The following is a 20,635-nucleotide window of genomic DNA, read 5'->3' on the forward strand; positions in this document are numbered from 1 at the left end:
TACCACCTGGGTGAGGTAGGCACCTGGGGGAGACAGAATATACTGTGACACCAGGTAGAATAAAGACATACAGTAACCTACCCTATGAGGCAACTTTCTTCAACCAGATCTCTGCGGTAGAGCCCAGTGACAGTATTAAAATGTTACTGAAACGTAATGCACATCCCCTGATACATACAGGAAATTATAAGCAATTACTTTGGCAACCTTATGAAATAAATACATTTTTAGCAAAACAGCATAGCAAAACATTTTCATGACAAAAATATACCAGAGAGACAACTTAGCTTGTGGTTTTGAAATGAGATACTACTACGGTATATGAAAAAACAAGTTCCAGAAAAATGCAAAAATTGCACATCTGAAAGAAAATGCCAGGCAAATATGCACATAGCTTTGGCACATAGCACTATGACCATAATGCTGAAATAGCCATTAACATGATACCAATACACTTGCAGCAACCATAGTACTACCAATGACACAGTTTTACATCACGTATGTGTACTCACAGCCTACGGTGGGTAAAGTTCCCTTAAACTCATCCTTACTGAATCGGAAGTCAAGTCCTGGCCTCTCTTGTCAGTGTTGATTGCCCAGGGGACCGGTCCCTGTTGATGCTCTCCTTTGAGTCCTCTCCACCATCAAGAGAGGAGGGACAACCACAGGATACTCCACTGTTACTGGTACAGACAAAGCCAGCGCTCATAGAATCCAAATATTTGGTGTTGTAGTTTTAGCTTAAGAACTCACAAACACACAAGTGGGCAGAAGTTAATGTGAAGCCAGGAAAGAATGTGCAGAATTATGATGGTTTGTCTCTCTAATTTAGCTGATTATAGGTGAAGATCAAACCAAAGTCCAGCCTTGGAGAGCAGACCACAATATTAATTCATTGTACAGTGAGGGGAAAAAAGTATTTGATCCCCTGCTGATTTTGTACGTTTGCCCACTGACAAGGAAATGATCATTCTATAATTTTAATGGTAGGTTTATTTGAACAGTGAGAGACAGAATAACAACAAAAAAATCCAGAAAAACGCATGTCAAAAATGTTATAAATTGATTTGGGAGAAACTCCCCAAATACAGGTGTGCCAAGCTTGTTCTGAATCCTTATGTAAATGTGATATTTCAGGTTTATTTTTTATACATTTGCCAAAATGTATAAAAACCTAATTTGCTTTGTCATTATGAGGTATTGTGTGTAGATTGATGAGGGGAAAAAAACAAATTTCATCCATTTTAGAATAAGGCTGTAACGTAACAAAATGAGGAAAAAGTTTCAGAATGCACTGTATTACAACAATGAAGGTTGTTTCAATGTGAAATACAAAAAATAAGTGAGTCAGTTGACTGCTCCCTGGGAACAGACATCAATTCAATGTGTGCCCAGTGGGTGGTTACTACTTTATTGTTGATTATACAAAAATGTGTACACAACCATCAGAAAACCTCATACACTTGCATGTCCTGCAGGAATGTATGGCCTGATTGTTTTATGTGGTTTGTTATGAAAGATTTATCTAAAACCCAACATTGGCCTGAAGGACAATTTGTGGTTTAACCCTGAAAAACAGGTATGGTGATATTGCATTGGAATTATATCAAAATCATTAAACAAAAAAAACAACTATTTTTGCTAATGTAGTGAAACAAGTCCTCTACAACTAAACTCGAGTTTTTCAATGCTCTACCCTGTGTCTACTCAGTGAAGTCTCTCAAGTCTAGATATCTCTCAGGTGCGTTGCAAGACATGTGACCAACACCAGAGGAAGGCATTTCTTGTAGGCCAAGTAGATTTATGAGCCAAACGTTTTGAGAGATTTCCAAGTTTATGGACAGTGTTCCAGATTCCAAAAACTTTAACTACACTTCTAAATATGCTATTGTCTGGGTTTTATTACTTCTATGATCAAATCAATGAGTTTAATTGACTTTCTATAGTGATAATAGTCAAATAAGGCAACATGGATCAACAATTAGGCAACAGTTTGGCTTACGGAGGAACAACCATGACTCAATAGAATTTAATGGGATACTTCAGGATTTTGGCAAGTTAACAGCTTCCTTCAAACTGCACGCAGAGACATAATTTTTTTAATCAATGTGTTCATCAGGGCCGCAGTCGAGAGGGTCAAAAGCTTCAAGTTCCTCGGCATGCAAATCCCTGACAACCTGAAATGGTCCCTTTACACAGACAGCATAGTGAAGAAGGCGCAATAGCGCCTCTTCAACCTCAGGAGGCCAAAGAAATTTGGCTTGGCTCCTAAGACCTCACAAACTTCTACAGATGCACCATTGAAACCATCATGTCGGGCTGTGTCATTGCCTGGTACGGCAAATGCACCGTCTGCAACCGCAGGACTCTCCAGAGGGTGGTGCAGTCAGCCCAACAAATCACCAGGGGCACACTTCCTGCCCTCCAAGATATCTACAGCACCCGGTGTAACAGGAAGGCCAAGAAGATCATCAAGGATCTCAGCCACCCGAGCCATGGCCTGTTCACCCCGCTACCATCTAAAAGACGGAGACAGTTCAAGTGCATCAAAACTGGGACTGAGAAACAGCTTCACCACTAGTTTCACCAGTACCCTGCCCTGATCCTTAGTCACTGTTCTAGCCGGTTACCACCCAGTACTCTACCCTGCACCTTAGAGAATGCTCCCCTATGTACATAGAGCCATTGAACACTGGTCACTTTAATAATGTTTGCATACTGTTTCACCCACTTTATATGTATATACTGTATCTAGTCATGGCTCATGCTATAGAACATTACATTCTTCTGAATTAGGTGTGTATTTGTTTTATTTATTGCTAGGTATTACTGCACACTTGGAGCTAGAAACACAAGCAATTTGCTGCACCTGCACTAACATCTGAAAATCTGTGTATGCGACCAATAAAGGTTGATTTGATATGACTGGGGAAGTAGATAAAGGGCCTCATTGACAAAATCCAGAAGTATCCCTTTAAGTTACAATATTACCATATTTTGTTTATGGCTAGTCTACAATCTGAATATTACTTGAAAAGCACATTATATAATTCCAAATAAATACAAATAGGCCTAACCCAATCACTGTTGAAATACTTAATAGGATATTCATTGAATGGACATGGAGGGAAATAAAATATAATAATATTCTGTAGAACATAATTTTCACAACAAATAGGCACTTTTGAACATAAGTGGATCAAATATAATGTTATTGTTGTGAAATATGCATAGCCATTTATCATAGTCCTTGCCTTTAACACTTCGAACACACCGACTACGTCATTGCATCACTGCTGCATAACATTTTGCGCAGCTAGGCAACTATACTGATGCAGGTATCTTTTGCAGATGGTCGCATGCAGTTGGACACATGGAGGAGATGATTTTCGCAGTATCCTCAAAACCGTGTCTTTTTGACACAACTGCTGACAGCTACAGGGATATAAACACAAAAAACGCTGCTTGGAGACAAGTGTCCACGATAGTAGGATTGCCAGGTCAGTTTAGTAGTGAAGTTGTGCTAGATGTGGCTAGTTAACATTAGCTAGCTAGCTAACCTCGCTTGCTAACCTCGCTTGCTAACCTCGCTTGCTAACCTAGCCAATGAGGTGTGTGTGTGAAAAAAAGTCATAAATTATGCTAGTTACTACTCCTGATAACTTTACCAAATAATCATGTTTGAAAGAGTGTGAGTGTGTATGTCAGATAAATAGTAATAGAAATGGTAGATACTACTGTACCACTGATAATTTGGTCAGATAACCGTGTGTGTGTGTGTGTGTGTGTGTCAGTAGGTGACATGTTCATGATAGCTATCTAATAACTATAGTTATGCTAGGTAATGGTTTGGCTTATCATGCTAATGTCTATGTAGAAGAAGATTTTAGGAGGAAGTGGAGAGGACTCAGGGACAGGTATCAGAGAGAGAGAAGGGCAGAGAAAGAGAAGAAGAGGTCTGGGTCAGCAGCTTCAGGCCAGCAGCCTTGGTGCTTCTGCCACAGTCTTTCTTTTCTGGATCCATTTATTGTGCCTATGGCAACGAGTGGCAATTTTACAGCCAGACCCTCTACTACGTCATCCACAAGTGTTGTCGCCACCGGTGCATCAAGACCCTCAACGTCATCTACAAGTGCGACCATCGCCTCCACCGGTGCAGCGAGACCCTCTACAACGTCTACATCATCCACAAGTATGACCACCACCGGTGCAGCCATGGAAGACGATGAAATGGAGAAAGCACCTCTGGATCTAGGACCACCTGAGATTATTATGAACCTCACGGAAGTGACCACTGAGGACCTCGTTGAACAGGATGTGGCCATGGAGACAAACGAGGAGAGAAACAGAAAGAGAAACGAAGAGGAACAACGTCACACCAGGCGTCAGAGGTACCAGCCCCCAGACCCACTGAATTCATTTCAGCAGAGGCTCCTCCAAGCCGTCGAGAGGGATGCAGCCCAACCTGATGCTCACATGAAGGAGGATGAAGAGACCCTCTTTGCCATGAGCCTGGTGCGAACACTGAAGAGGCTGCCTCAGCAAAGAAAAGCAGCAGTCAAGTTTAAAATGTATAAGCTGCTTTTCGAAGCCGAGTTCAATGGTACGTTTTTTTTTTCTCCACATCACAGGTAGTGTCATAAGTGTTGCGACAGTGAAGTAAAATAGGTCATTTTTACAGTATACTCATGTAGGCTAATTGGTATTTCAGATCAAAGTATTAATGAGGCAAATGTATAGCTGTTGTTTCTAGGTTACAAAATATCCCAAAACAACAGTTTGCTGTCTAAATATTTGCCTGTCATATTCATCTTTTGATCTGAAATACAAATTCTATGAGTAAACAGCAAGTAATACCAACTTTACCACACTGTTCCAATATTTATGCCTCTAACTACACTATACAAGCAGTATTTAGTTAACATAAATCTCACCTTTTATGGTGTTCTATTATGTTAAGCTTGTATGTGTTGTTTTTGTCTTTCCTTCCAGAGATGGAGTCAATTTAGCCGACCAGCTCACAAGAAGGACAGGAAGAGGAGAAGAGTTGTCTTGTTGTTGTTTTGACCCCCCCCCCATTGTACCTTTCTTTTCACACAAGTCAGTTCCGTTTAAATTCAGTCAATTCATAAAGTCATTTGTTTATAAAGTCTTAGGATAGCATTAATTATTAGTGTTACATATATTTCTGAATTGAATCTCATATACCGGAGAATTCACAGATGCTCTTGTTGGTCTCTTACGAGACTAAAAGGTCAATATATTTATTTCATTTAAAACCACTTGAAAACCAGGGTGTTGAAACTTTTTGTGAAGTTATGTTCCATCGACTGGTCCATGACGTCCAGGGGCCATTTGTTTGTTTAGCTGTGTTATGGCAACCTATTATTTTCTTTTTTTCAGAGACAGAGACACACACACCTCTCCTCCACTCCACTCCTCTCTGTACCTCAGATCTCCAGTGCCCTGCCCTCTCGCTCTTTATGGCCATGTCTGAAGTTCCCCTACTACGTCTAGGCTTTATGAGTAGTCCCTGTATCTGTCTGCAGTTGTGCTAAAATAACATGCTCTTGTTGTTCTCTTACAGATTACAGGCTATACATTCATTTTATTTATTTTTTACACGCACACACACACCTTTTTCAATAGTTTAATTTTTTTAAACATTTTTACAACACACATACCTGTCATGTTCTTTCCTGTACTTGAATACTTATTAAATTATAATGTTTTCATAGTTAGTTGTTTCAGTTGTTTATTAATATCTCATTTAGACTTAATCTGGTTATTTCTTCCCTACACCTTTGCAGATCTAAGACAAGATGAAAGTAAAAACACATTCTCTTCCTATTTAGTTTTTTTTCCACCTGGATTTTGTCAGGCCAGTGATCATGGTGGTAAACTGTACTATTTGTAGGTTACCCTTTCCCTTTGTTATCATACTAACTGTATGTTGTATAACCTTAATTAGTGCTCCTGCTCACCTGATGTACCATGCCAGGTGTGTATAATCCTGACGTTAATGGGAGAGGGAAGGGATTAACCCTTTGGGGAAAATGTTATACATGGAACCCAATACGCGTACTACCTGGAACCAAAAAGGGATCTCCTATGGGGACAGCCGGAGAACCCTTTTAAGTAGATAGTACCATTCTTTCTAAGAGTAGAGTTGGCCTGGGCTACAGTTTAATGATATAGTCATAGACTGAATTGTACTGTTTCAAGGCATTGTTAATGATGGTTACAATATAATTAGTAGAGCATAATAAACAGTAATGAGGTAGCTATATGAGTAGATATAATATGTGGGTGGAATTCAAGTTACACACAATATTGATCATTATTTTGAATTATATTAGACCATAGGATTCAGACCATAGGATTAATTAGACCATAGGATTCAGCTTCCGAGTTGGACGGTCCACGGTGGCCGTCATTGTCCCCTCTGTGGCACAAGCCATTTGGGACTGTCTGGTTGGTGAATACATGCCTGTCCCCAAGGAGGAAGACTGGAGGGCCATCGCTGCCGAGTTCCTGGAGGGGTAGAATTTCCCCAACTGTATTGGCTCCATAGTAATCCAGGCTCCACCGTGCTCAGGTTTGCAATTCTACAACTACAAGGGTACATATTCAGTTGTACTCTTGGCTGTAGTAGATGCCATCTACTGTTTCCGTGTTGTCGATGTTGGTGCTTACGGCAAGGGAAGTGATGGCGGGACTCTGCCTTCGGCCAGGCACTTCAGAATGGCACCCTGGAGATTCCACCACCTGCATCACTCCCTGGAGCTGAAGACCTGGGACCTGTTCCTCACGTCTTCGTCGGCGACGAGGCCTTCCCTTTAAGACCCAACCTCATGAGGCCCTTCGCTGGACGCCAGCTGCCATTGCCAAAGCCTGTAAGGATCTTTAACAAACGACTGTCCAGGGCAAGGTTAGTTGTTGAATGTGCCTTTGGGATTCTGGCAGCCCGGGGGAGAATGTATCAGAGTGCTTGGTCTCAGCCCCTCAAATGTCGATGCCTGCGTGAAGGCCACATGTGTTCTCCACAACTACCGGCGGAGGTCATTCCAGGATTCTGGATGGAGATGGGCACGCCAAAGGGTCACCTTCCTGATTTCACCAGGGCAGGTGCCAACAACGCCCCCAGACAGGCACTCCAGGTGAGGGAGAAGCTGACCACCTACTTCTCATTGCCAGCAGGTGAAGTCCCATGGCAGTATGCCGTGGAGTGAAACAGCTCTTTTAAGAACACAAAGGTTCTTTTAAGAACCATCCACCGTTGTCCATAAAATAAATAAAAATTCCCCAGATTACTTTATGTATCATTGTCTCTCTTCATTTGGAAGCTATATTTAAGTGACATTTGTGAATAAAGACCACACCTTAAACCTGGAACCAAAAATGGTTATCTATGGGGAAAGCAGAAGAGCACTTTTGGAACCTTTTTCTCTAAGAGTGTATGTGAGTCCAGTAAGAATGTAATGAATGACTAACTGTCTTGAACAACAATGGGTCCTGGAGAAGACTAGCCTACCTTCATCAGGGCAGAAGGCACCTAAACTTTCTTTTCATTTGGTAACATTGCATAATTAAAAAAGGATTATAAACCAACTTTGGGAAAAGTTATAGTCCTAATGAATATTCTGTAAAAGTACATCTGATGTCAAATAGGGACTATTTACTAGAGAGCCCTTTAGCTAGCTAGGTTGCACATAAAACAATGTATCAAATATCAATCAATTATGGTATCAAAGGCTTTAAAAATGTACTAGAATGTAGCTTACTGGAGACAAATCGCCAGGCGTTCAACTGGGCTGATGGACTCCATCAGGGCGATCCTGGCTCCAACCATCTGGAGCAGGTGATCGAACTGGCTTCGGTCCAGACGAAAGTAACGTCGGAATTCCTCTCCAAACATTCAAAGCTCTTGAATGAGACGGTGGAACTCCCCTGCCTGCTTTCGGGGCTTTAACCATTTCTGAACCTACACAAACCTGCGCTTTCGGTGGGGCTGGTCCCGGCCCAACAGCGTGATCAAGACCACCTTCCTCAACGTTGGTCTCATTGTTGAAAGAGCCTACTCTGCTATCTTGACTATTTATTATTGCATTTATTATTGCATTTCGGGAAATTATATTTTAGGCTCTCACAATTAATTTGTGGATGTCATCGAATAAATAATATACTTGGCAAATAAATGAATAAAAAACGTTAAATTCTCCAGTGAAACTGTTTTTATTATGTAATCCCATATTTTTTTGCTGAAAAAATTCAACATTCACATTTTGCTACTTTCTATCAAGTCTTCGCATACAATTTGACTCATAAGTTCGACACAGAACGCACGGCAACTGCCTCTGCAACGCAATGCTGCAAGGCAAACGCAGCGTTCCATTCGAAATGAATGTACTTCTGGTGTATGAAAACGCCAAACACAGTCGGTGTGTTCGAAGCATAAGAAGTGCACGATAAGGTTTGTTTTTAGCGCTCAAAACTCATAAAAAATAGTGGCGAGGGTGTGAGAGACTGCTGTAGTGCCATGGCAATTTGGTGGCTGCCTGCATGAGCCCCGGAAAATGAGTTTGCGTCACACCCGCCATACGAAGCCTTTCATATCAAGCATGCATTTACTTTAAAGGCTGTCAGATCTGACAGCATCGTGTCTCTGTCCAAGCGTGTTAACCAAGTGGATTTACAAAGATATAATTAAAAATAGGTTCGATTTTTTTTTCCTAGCATTTTTATGTTGAAAAAAAATCTTACATAGCCTATTCAATTATTTGGATTCCATATCTGAATAGATATATTGCCAGTCAATTTATCTTTATTATGCGTGTTTACCGGGTACTCAACTATTTGTGATTTCCTCTGGGCAGCTCACGTGTTACAAATGGGCGGATTCGATACAAACGACTGCAACATTTGTTAGAAATGTCCAATTTAGCGTTTGGATAGAAACCTCACAGGAAGAGGTCTTGAAGACGGATGTAAACCAATGACCAATGTCGCGAGCGGTAACGAACGGTTTGCCCAGTCATTTGTGATTTGACAAATGTTTCTCCCAACATTGTGACAGGCTAGTTGTACTTTCTTTCCTTGAGACGTGCTTTGGATTTCTCTTCTACATTCAACGATTAGGACCAGTAGCCTAATTACCGGGCAGAAACCAAGACATGGGGACTCAGGGTACTGGACGTAAAAGAAATCCCAATAAGGACAGGTCGACGGCCGAGGATGATACCCTTAATCTCATTGCAAGAGAGGTACGTTTTTTAGATTAGAAAACTATACGGAAGTGGGAAGTACCTTATTTTTCACACAGTTATTGATAAGGTCAGTAGAACCAATGTCCACTTGACAGTATTCATATTATTTCACGCTCATCCTTTTCCCTCCCCTTTCACCAAGTTGGCAGTAATATATTTTGATATATTCTAAATGTTGTGTTACAGCCTAAATTCAAAATTGATTACATTTTCCCCCCTCATCTATCTACACACAATGTATTAAATTTAAATGCATAAATTACATACTTCTGTAAGTATTCACACCCCTTTACCAAGACACTAAATTGAGCTCAGGTGCATCCAATGTCCTCAAATATATATGAAAATACTATGTCATGTCTCAAAATAGATATCTATCTTATTACTATTTATTTAACCTTTATTTAACTAGGCAAGTCCGTTAAGAAGAAATTCTTATTTCTTATTGTGGGCAGCAGGTAGCCTAGTGGTTAGAGAGTGTTGGGCCAGTAACCGAAAGGTTGCTAGATCAAGTCCCTGACCTGACAAGGTAAAAATCTGTCGTTCTGCCCCTGAACAAGGCAGTTAACCCACTGTTCCTAGGCCGTCATGACTTTTCTAGTTAAATAAAATGTACAATGACAGCCTACTCCGGCCAAACCGGACAATGCTGGGCCAATTGTGCAATTCATTCTCGCTCAGCATCCAGCCTAACTGACACACAGCTTATTTTTTTCCGATTTTTGGCCACTTTTTTTGTTTTTCTTCTTCTCTGGCCTCCATTGATTTAGTCATTTTAATTTTGGCCATCCTACAAGGGTAAAAACTCCAATAACGTTTGAATGGATTATGATCAAGACATGAGGTTCGGACCATTGGTTTTCTTACAGGACTATCAACACCAATGAATATATTATTTTACCCATTGGTCAAAACATTTGTTTTGGATTGGACACCCTACATATGGTGACTTTCTGAGGGTGCCAACACACATTCTTTCTAGTTCTTAAATGGTCATATCATCATGCTGTACCAAGCCAACCATTTTAAGACACTTTTGGTAATACAGCTCAGGCAGTTTTAGAAGTACATGATTAGAGGGTGTAGTACTTCACCAGTGTGGTCCCTTTTAATAGAATGGGACCTGCAATGCACCACGGTAGAAACACAACTGTTGAATAGAAGGAAGTGTGGTCTGTTCAGACTCATACCGGATGTTGCATGAACTTTGTATCTCACCTCACACACCAGACACTCTAGTGACTGCTGCTTCATCATTACCCCTGGCAAGTCTGTAACAGTTGGCTATTTGAATGTTTCACTTTTCTGGTATCAAGTTAGCAGACTTTATTTACTTTACAGTCTGGGGGTATTTTTCTGGAGTTGCACATTCCTGCAGTTTAGTAATTGTTGCTTCCTCTAGTCAATGTGCAGTGGGCAGAACGTGCTGGTGAAGTTGCTAGTTGTGTTTTAGGGTTTGATAAATAGTGTGTCAAGGGGCAGTTCCCTATAGCTGCCCTTGCACATTTCCTGAGTTATGGTTTGGTTAAAAAACAATTGTCATTGGACTGTTTGCTGTTGGAAGGTAGCTTGGTGTAGTTTCAGGACAGTTGGCTAAATGCTGTATACTATAACTGCTATAGACAGTCAGTAAAGAGAAAATACTGTGCCTTTTTAAGTGCAGATTGGGTCGAGTCCCACACTGACCATCCTGTCAAGGGGCTGCATGTCAGTCTGGATGTGCTGGCCGATTCTGCTACAAGGGCTTTAAAAATAGAAAGGCCCTGAAATATCAGCTGTTACTGCACACTGCATTCAGATTGGGTCTGTCGTGGGGGATAGGCCATGCCGATTAATCGGTCAACCTCTAATTCTTATAACCTGACGATCGGAGGCAGTTGATCTGAATTAAGCTTCTATTTGTATGCCATTAATAATAGGGATCCCTATGTCTACACCAGAGTTACTCGGATGAACCATTCAAAACATATCCCACATGAACAGGTGGTAATATTCTATGGACGACAAACAGCGAGCCCACTGTTTTCAATACAAGAAACTCTGAAGCATTATTCAGACCAAAGGTTGGGATATGGGAATGAAACAGTCCATCAGCAATTACATTTTCTACACAGGTAGTGTTCTCACAATTGAGTCTTTGAATAGTACCCAGTGTTGATGATTGTAAGGAGGCACAGACTCCATCTTTGAAGTAGTATGGGTGTAGAGGGATTTACCTCATACATTTGATAAACAAAACAGCGTCTTAACACTTGCTGTGGGTACACTCCAAAACTATCTTTTGATAGTTTTTTTATTTTTTATTCCACTGTAAATAGAGTCCCAAAAATGTTTGCATGTTAAGTCAAGTTTTCAAGATCTAGCACTTTCATGCAGACAGAAATACAGAAGGTATGACTCACTTTGTGTCATATGATTGTATTTACAGTGGACTAATGGGGGGGGAAAATCCATTTAAGGGCACTGTTTTGTTTGTCAGGTAAATAGTTTGGGATCACCTTTGGCAAGAGAAGCAAGAGGGCTTACTGCTTTTGTAGTGGAACCACATGTCATTTTTATTTAAACAATAAGCTAATTGTCCTGGGTGCAAGCCCATACGAGTTTTCATTGTTTGTGTAATGCCATTGTACAATTATACGTGCGCATTTCTAAGGAATTTGGTTTGTTTTTAAAAGTAGCTAGCATTATTTTTTTCTGCCATTGGCGCATCCAGAAGAAATGATCTCCGCACGTGTTTTCTATCATGGGTGCCACCGTGTGCTATGATCACCTCCTGTTCAATGTAGCCTATTCTGCGATCAACTAATTTTCTTGACCGCAATGGCTCCCTGTAAAATCCACATACTGTAGGGTCCATGGTTAGACTAGCTTCATTTGATTCATTTCCAGAGTTCAGACCCTGAATTATGATTTGAATGTCCTAGATGGGGGGGTTTTAGCAAAAGTTACAATTAGTCACATTGATCTTGTTTCTGTCTACATAGGTGTCCTACATCCTGCAGTTGTAGTGAAAAGTGTGAACATGATCTGAGTAATCTGAATGCATGTATGTTGAAAACCTGTCTTACTACTGTCAGTGAGGATATGGATTATGTCTGTAGAAGGTGAAAGCTTTAGTGTAGATTGAATAACCACGGGATACCCCACTGGGGATGCCTTTCTAAGTGATAGTGAGGGAAGATGAAATTATTGAAACCCCGAGAAAGGGTCAAATAAGTTCCCATTCGTCCTGCTGCACCTGCGTGACACTTTCTTTACAAACCGGCATGTCTTGGATTGCTGTATCATCTTTGCAGGAATACCATTCACGAGAGTGGTGGACGGAAATATAGACGCAGGGCATCCTCTGACCAGGCCAGTGTCTGTATCGGTGCTGATTGCTGTCAAGTATTCTGTTGACGCTGGTGTGTTTTGTCTGAGTGCCGTTGGGAGACAAAGTAAGCCGCGGATTAAGTTGCCAGGTCAGCGTTAAGTGACAGACTGAGGGGCAGTGGAGCGATGAGGGGGTGAATCAAGTGTTAAGGGAGGATTAGTCTGGGACTCTGAAGCAAGGAGGGACACAACACACCGTCTTCCTTAATCTGACTGTCATCAATAGGACAGGCCAGATAATTGGCAGTCCTACACATGTGCGTAGGCACACCACACAAATGCATGCAGTCACGTACACACAGATAAATGCAGAGATGTATTTCAAAACTGCATACATATGGACAATTAGGCTAAATTATTAAACAATTTAACAATGAGCTGTCATTTCACTCCTGTTTGAACTCCAGCATTTCCAAATCTATTAGTTTAGCTAAAAAGTTAGACAAATAAAAAAGCAGACTGAGGCTCACACAAACATGCAGATGCAAACATTTAGTACTTCAAACATTTCCTCCATATGTTGAGACATGGACGAGTGGGTTCGGTTAGACTAACCTGCTCTGACCCCTAAAAAGGGAAGTCTCCATATATGGAGGCACTGTGCTTTGGCTTCCTCTTGGTGACATCACACACACAGGACCCGTAGAGATTATCACAAACGCCTTCCTGTTGATTTGCTTCTACTGTGCTCCCTCCCTACCTGGGGAAGCACAGTTCATTGGTCAAAGTCTCTTAATGCTTGTGTTGATTGGTTTGTAGGAAGGAAGAAACCACATGTCAAGAATAAACAGTACTGTCAATGCTGTAGAGGTAATTGTGTCATATTGCCTAATCAATCCCCTCATCATTACAAGCAAAGGCATGTGAAATGTTCACTTGCTGCACACAATGGCTGATTGAGTTTGACCTCTATGTAGGACAAGGATTTTAAGATGAGGGAAGATTATTATTATTATTTTATGAGCATGGCCTTATTTCTATTACAGCATATTGGATGACTGTCATTCCTATTCCATTCACCCAACTCAATGTGACATTGACAGGTTTAAGCTACTTCAAGATACAAAGATTTTCCCAATACAGCCTTGCACACTCTTGCATGCATCTAGCTGATTTTAGGGTGTACTCAACAGTTACAAAAGAGTTTGTTAAAAAATGTTTCTTAATCAGCAGAATGAATACACCCCTGATCACATGCAAAAACAGTTCACTTTCATAGCAGCCACATCAACAGCATGATCACTTTGCTCATTGTATATACATTTGAAGTCGGAAGTTTACATGCCGTTAGGTTGGAACCACTCCACAAATTTCTTGTTAACAAACTATAGTTTTGGCAAGTCGGTTAGGACATCTACTTTGTGCATGACAGAAGTAATTTTTCCAACAACTGGTTTTGGAGCAGTGGCTACTTCCTTGCTGAGCAGCCTTTCAGGTTATGTCGATATAGGAGTCGATTTACTGTGGATGTAGATACTTTTGTACCTGTTTCCTCCAGCATCTTCACAAGGTCCTTTGCTGTTGTTCTGGGATTGATTTGACCTTTTCGCACCAAAGTACGTTCATGTCTGGGAGACAGAACGCGTCTCCTTCCTGAGTGGTAAGACGGCTGCGTGGTCCGATGGCTTTTATACTTGCGTACTAATGTTTGTACAGATGAACGCGGTACCTTCAGGCGTTTGGAAATTGCTCCCAAGGATGAAACAGACTTGTGGAGGTCTACCATTTTTTTTTTTTCTGAGGTCTTGGCTGATTTCTTTTGATTTTCCCATGATGTCAAGCAAAGAGGCACTGAGTTTGAAGGTAGGCCTTGAAATAGTACATCCACAGGTACACCTCCAATTGACTCACTATGTCAATTAGCCTATCAGAAGCTTCTAAAGCCATGACATCATTTTCTGGAATTTTCCAAGCGCTTTAAAGGCACCGTCAACTTAGCGTATGTAAACTTCTGACCCACGGGAATTGTGATACAGTGCATTATAAGTGAAATAATCTCTGTAAACAATTGTTGGAAAAATTACTCTGTCATGCAAGTAGATGTCCTAACCGACTTGCCAAAACTATAGTTTAACAAGAAATTTGTGGAGTGGTTGAAAAACGAGTTTTAATGACTCGAACATAAGTGTATGTAAACTTCCGACTTCAACTGTGTATGTATGTATGTATGTATGTGTTAATCGGTATCGGCTTTTTTTTGGTCCTCCAATAATCGGCATCGGCGTTCAAAAATCCTAATCGGTCGACTTCTAATAGGTATGCACGGTAGCTTTGACATCCGATTTAACATCGGCGTTAAACTAGACATTGGGCCGATACCGATGTTTGCATTTTTAGCTAATATTGGCCGATTCCAATATGTTTACTGACTATATCGTGCATCCCTAGATATTTTCCTTGCCAAAACAATACCGATATTTAAAATTTTAGCGGCCCCTTTAAGCATTCTAGTGTAGTACACACATGGACGCAGCGGTCTAAGGCACAGCATCTCATTGCAAGAGGCGTCACTACAGTCCCTGGTTCGAATCCAGGCTGTATCACATCTGGCCGTGATTGGAAGTCCCATAGGGCGGCGCACAATTTGGCCCAGCGTCGTTCGGGTTTGGCCTGGGTAGGCCGTCATTGTAAATAAGAATTTGTTCTTAACTGACTTGCCTAGTTAAATAAAGGTGTTACACACACAAAAGTTATTTTGTTGGTATTTATTCATGTCCCCATTACCATTTAAAACATAATCAAAACCTATTTATTTCACATACTTGCTGTTTTGTTTATTTGTTCAGTCGTTTCATTCTCAACCAGGATTTCTCATAGTATTGGAACGCTGTTTGGGTCTTTGCATGCCAAATAACTCTATTTAACGTGAAATAAGCTTGTTGACCAATCAGGACCTGAATATGACTGCACAATACTTTAACGCATTCTTACATTTTTTTACGTAGTTATTACACTCACTCGTATTTCATGTCACAACGATTCATCGATACATAGCATAAAATCTGTTTCAGTAGCTAACTAATATATATATATAGATAGATTGATGTCATCTAAAATAACCCAAATTTATAAGACAGTTATTATTTGACTAATGGTGGTTGGACCCATCTGTGAAGCTAGCCACAATAAGGATTTAACGCTGACCTGGAGAGTTACATTTTTTTTTTTATGTATTTATTTTTTCTCGATTCCCCTCTGAAAGGCTGCACATAAACATGCTGCACATCTTATGTTCTCCATGCAAACTTGAACCCATCAGCAATCCCATCGACATGAACTTTGGATCTTACTTCTGACACCAAATGTAGATAATTCTGGGGACAGGCATGGTTAAGGTTCCTGCAGCACTTTGTTAAATGGCACAGAGCTGTGTGTCAGCATCCCCCACATTTGATGCAGTGCGATGAACTAACTCTGCGTCTTCAGAGGACAGTCACACCATTTGAAATCCACCTAAATGATTTTTTGACAGAACTCTGGGCCATATAGGTCAGAAAAAATAGCTGTGCAGGAGAGGAGCAGCAGGAGGGGAAAGCGATTGCTCTCCCCCTCTCTCACGGACATTATCGTGTATTGTTATTTATTATACCTCCTATGTGATGCAGGTTTTGTTGTGTGTGTTTGTGGTCTACAGTGTACTGCAGGCCTTTGTATTTGTGCATAAATGTGAAACCCCAACAGAAATATGTGATGGGAAGATGTTGTTCTCTGTGAATTGTATAGGAAAGGGTCTGTCAGTATGACTGAGGTTGTGAGACCGAACAACTTTGTCAGCTTTCTAACTTCCTTCCTGTAATTGTTACAGTACTTGAATTAACAATTAGTGTTTTAAACTAGATGTAAACCAACTTGTTTCAGCTGTTCCTTTTACCCAGTTGTGAACTTGCAACGTTATTACCTTCTCTTCGGGTACATCAACTACCACTCTCTATGTTGATTGACTGATGTGACCAATACTTGACTCCAAGATTACTTTGTGTGTAGCCAGGTGGGGTTAGAGTAATGCTTTGAGATAATGACTAGTATTAGCAAATGCTATTGCTAATCACTAATGGCTGCATATAGTGCATTTTATGGCTGCACTGTCTGTGTTTTGATAAAGATGAGGGGGTCAGTTGTTCCTCGACTTTTGACCATTTTATTTGGATTCATTACGTCTGTCATTAAGAAGTGGTTTGGTCCAAATCGGATGTTAGGTATTATATTTAATAATCATTATAAGAATCCTTTAAATTTAAATGGCCAATTTTGGTACAATCAATTGGCTTAAATTCTCAGTTAAAACATTCCTGAAAAATTTTGTTGAAAGAACATTTATCTTAGAAACGGGTAACTACAGAAACCATTTCAGAACAATCTGAGATGGTGGGTGTCATGGCTTGCTGAAACTAAATGGAATGACCCTGTCCTTAGCTTGTGAGCCACTTGTGGTCGGAGTGGGACTTAAAGGGGATAGGCTAGGCTAATGGTAATGACAACTGCTATACCACAGGGCTCACAGGGAAAACTCTTCCCTTAGGTGGGATTTTAAGGCTGAAGCTAACAAGAAATCTCATGCCACGGAGCTCTCTATGTAACTCCTACTCTCCCCTGGGAGCTAACGAAAGCTCAACGTGGCTTACTGGAGATCGGAGAAGTAAAGCCATTCCAAAGAGATCCACTAATCGTCTTTCTTGAACTGACCGTACACAAACACAAACACACACACACACCTACACTCTGCTTTAGAATTACAAGTACACTGAGGAATGATTTAACTGAGGGAGCAACTATCACACCATTTTAAAAACGCATTCAAATAGTATAGTACTATTAAATTAATGACCACCAATGATCCTGATGAACCCATTCTTGGCATCGCTACAAGTTGTTCATGGCTGTTTACCACTTATCAGAAAAGGATTTCCCAGAAGTGGGTCTCGCTTGGTAGGCACTAGGCAGCCTTCCACTTCTCTGGAAAATGATTCCGTTCCAGACGCTTTCAAGAACAGACTAAGGCGGACGGTCTTGCCGGAATCTAATGTAAACTCCCTGAGCTGACATTTCCATTCCTCTAAACCACTACTACATCATCCACCTTTCCTCACTGGTACTCTGTGGCCTCTACCAGTGGTGTATGCTGTTACAGGAAAAAAGGCTCTGTTCCAATCGAAAATGCATCCTTCCTCCATTCTTGAAAGTAATCCCTGATCTCACACTGTTGAATAGGTGACGGCTGGGCTAGCTTTCATCTTATCTAATTGTGTGAGATCAGTGATTACTTCAAGAAAACTAGGAAGGCAGAACTCATTTCAACAGGGCCTAGAGTTGCATTGTGGAGTTCACAGGTCAAGGCAGTGGACTATAAACTGGTCTGGTATGTTTCACAACGACAGGGAGAGAGTTCTCTTTCACTACTGCCTGTATGGAACACACAAGCAAGTCCTGCAGGCTCTAGTTTTGTCTTATTATTGTCATGTGGTCAAGTGATGCAAATAAAGACCTAGTTAAGCTGCAGCTGGCCCAAAACAGTGACACATCTTGCTCTTCATGGTAATCAGAAGGCTAATATAAATACTATGCATGCCAGAGTTGAAGAGAGACTGACTGCATCACTTTTTATAACAAATGTTGTTAAATTCCAAATTGTTTGCATAGTCAATTTACACACAGTTCTGACACACACACGCTAACCCTACCAGACATGCCACCAGGGGTCTTTTCACAGTCCCCAAGTCCAGAACAAATTCAAAGAAGCATACAGTATTATATAGAGCCATTATTGCATGGAAGTCACATCTCATATTGCTCAAATAAACCCGTAAACCTGGTTTAAAAAAAAAAACGGGTCAAGCAACACCTCACTGCAAAATGCTTCTCCAGTATTTGACATAGAGATTGTGTGTATGTATTGATATGTAGGCTATGTCCCGTTTTTACATTTGTAGTTCTGTCCTTGAACTGTTCTTGTCTAATGTTCTGTATTATGTCATATTTCATGCTTTGTGTGGACCCAAGGAAGAGTAGCTGCTGCTTTCTCAACAGCTAATGGGGATCATAATAAAATACCAAATGTCACCCTACATTTCTGTAGAAGAAAGTGAATGACGAGGACCTTTTTTAAACACATGGTCTGGAGTTGGGGAAACGCAGAGGGGCGAGGGAGGAGGCGTTAGAGCATTCTGTGCAAGCTTGTACAGTGACCCCACCTAGAGGCACATTCTGACAGCCCCAGGGACAGGAAGGAAGTGCTTACGCACGCTCTCACACACTCTGGCGATCTCCCTCTCTAACACTGTCACTTTGAAGGAAAAGGCCCTGCTCTCACTCAAGTGGATCCAAGTCAACATGCATGAGACACACACACACACACACATACACACATAAAGCATGGCCATACCCACAGCAATGCTTTTCAAGCTAGGCTGAAAAGACGGGCTACATGGCCTCCTCTTCCTAATATTCTGATGTCCAATCGCTGGAAAATCAACTTTGAACTCAGAAAGGCTTCAATCACAGAGGGACATCAGGGAATGCTGTTTCTTTGTTTGTACAGAGCCATGGCTTACGGACATTACACTCGACTCTGCTATTCAACCAGACAGCTTTTCCATTTTCCATATGGATAACACGACAGGTTCTGGTAAGAGTAGGGGGGAGGTGTACGCTTCCTCATCAACCATTCCTGGTTTACCGAAGTTGAAAACATCTCAAGCTCCTGTTCACCTGACCTGGAGTTGCTAAAATGCCAACCCACTATATGCTGAGGTAATTCACGTGTGTTATCACAGCTGTGTACATACCGCCACAACAAACATCAAGGTGGCACTCCGCGAACTGTGCAAGAATCCTCTCACCCGGAAGCAGTCTGTATTGTCGTGGGATATATTAACCAAGCACGTTTTAAAACATTCTTCCAAATATCACGAATATGTATCCTGCCCCACGAGAGGAAACAACATACTGGACCATGTACATACAAACATCCAATCAGATCACGTCTCCCTGTTCCTACTCCCCACCTACAAGCATCAATTCAAGAGCGAGCCACCAACAGCGGTTCTGGACAGAGGAGGCAGACTCAATGCTGCAGGACTGTTTTGATAAAATTGATTGGAATATGTTCAAAGATTCATCCACCCAGGCCTCATCCATCAACATTGAGGAGTGTACATCGTCAGTCACAGGCTTCATTAGGAAGTGTGTCTGTTGTACCCAAAATAACAATCCGGACATACCTCAACCAAAAACCCTGGATGACCGGAGATATCTGTGCCATGACGAGAGCCCGTACTGCCGCATTCAATGTCAGCAGAACGAACCTTGATGCCTCGGTGGTGCGCAAAGCATACAAGACAAGCAGGTGCGAGCTCCACAAATCCATTAGGGACACAAAAAGACAATACAGACTCAAACTTTAATTGATGTTCCAGCTGTCTAGTGCCCACCAAAACCTCCCTCCGAGACGAGCTTAACACATTCTATGCTCGCTTCGAGGCAGACAACACAACCAGGTGCTTTCGCTCTCTGAGGCTGATGTGAGAAACTCTTGAGTGAATACTTATGGCATCCCTGGCCGCGTCCTCAGTGTTTGCTGACCAGTTAGCAGGCGGCTTCTCGAACGTCTTCAACCTGTCCTTGGCTGTAGTGCCCACCTACTTCAGAGACCACCATCATCCCAGTGCCCAATAAAAACAAGGTGACATGCCCAAATGACTATCGCCCCGTTGCACTCACCCCGGTCATCATGAAGTACTTCGAGGGGTTGGTCATGGCCGACGTCAAGGCCAGCATGCCAGGCATTGGACCCACTCCAAATTGCCTACTGCTCCACCAGGTCCATGGAAGATGCTATTTCCATCGCTATTCACACGGCCCTAACACATCTGGACAAAAGGAACACCTATTTGAGAATGCTGTTCATTGACTACAGTTCAGCATTCAACACTATTGTTCCCGCCAAGCCCTGGGTCTGGACACTACCCTATGTAACTGGATCCTGGACTTCCTGATGGGTA

At 41.5% G+C, this 20,635-nt stretch overlaps 2 protein-coding genes across 2 annotated transcripts in view; both read left to right on the forward strand.

Annotated features, from left to right (window-relative positions):
• Positions 1-3,343: 3,343 nt before the first annotated feature.
• LOC106586086 (uncharacterized) lies at positions 3,344-5,161 on the forward strand. Its single transcript, XM_014172947.2, has 2 exons — positions 3,344-4,603; positions 4,993-5,161. The coding sequence occupies exons 1-2, from the start codon at positions 3,835-3,837 to the stop codon at positions 5,007-5,009; spliced, it is 786 nt and encodes a 261-aa protein (XP_014028422.1). The 5' UTR covers positions 3,344-3,834; the 3' UTR covers positions 5,010-5,161.
• Positions 5,162-8,418: 3,257 nt separating this feature from the next.
• The window catches only part of lrrfip1a (leucine rich repeat (in FLII) interacting protein 1a), a 75,781-nt gene continuing 63,564 nt past the window's right edge, over positions 8,419-20,635 (forward strand). The window contains exon 1 of the mRNA XM_014172961.2: positions 8,419-9,263. Within this exon, the coding sequence (XP_014028436.2) occupies positions 9,174-9,263 (90 nt within the window). The 5' untranslated portion in view covers positions 8,419-9,173. The remainder of the gene's footprint in view (positions 9,264-20,635) is intronic.

The sequence above is a fragment of the Salmo salar genome, chromosome ssa25 (genome assembly GCF_905237065.1).
Source record: "Salmo salar chromosome ssa25, Ssal_v3.1, whole genome shotgun sequence".
Classification (NCBI taxonomy): domain Eukaryota; kingdom Metazoa; phylum Chordata; class Actinopteri; order Salmoniformes; family Salmonidae; genus Salmo; species Salmo salar.

Excerpts from the sequence above, each read along its gene's own strand:
- LOC106586086 (XM_014172947.2), top strand. The coding sequence starts at position 3,835 with ATGCTAGGTAATGGTTTGGCTTATCATGCTAATGTCTATGTAGAAGAA.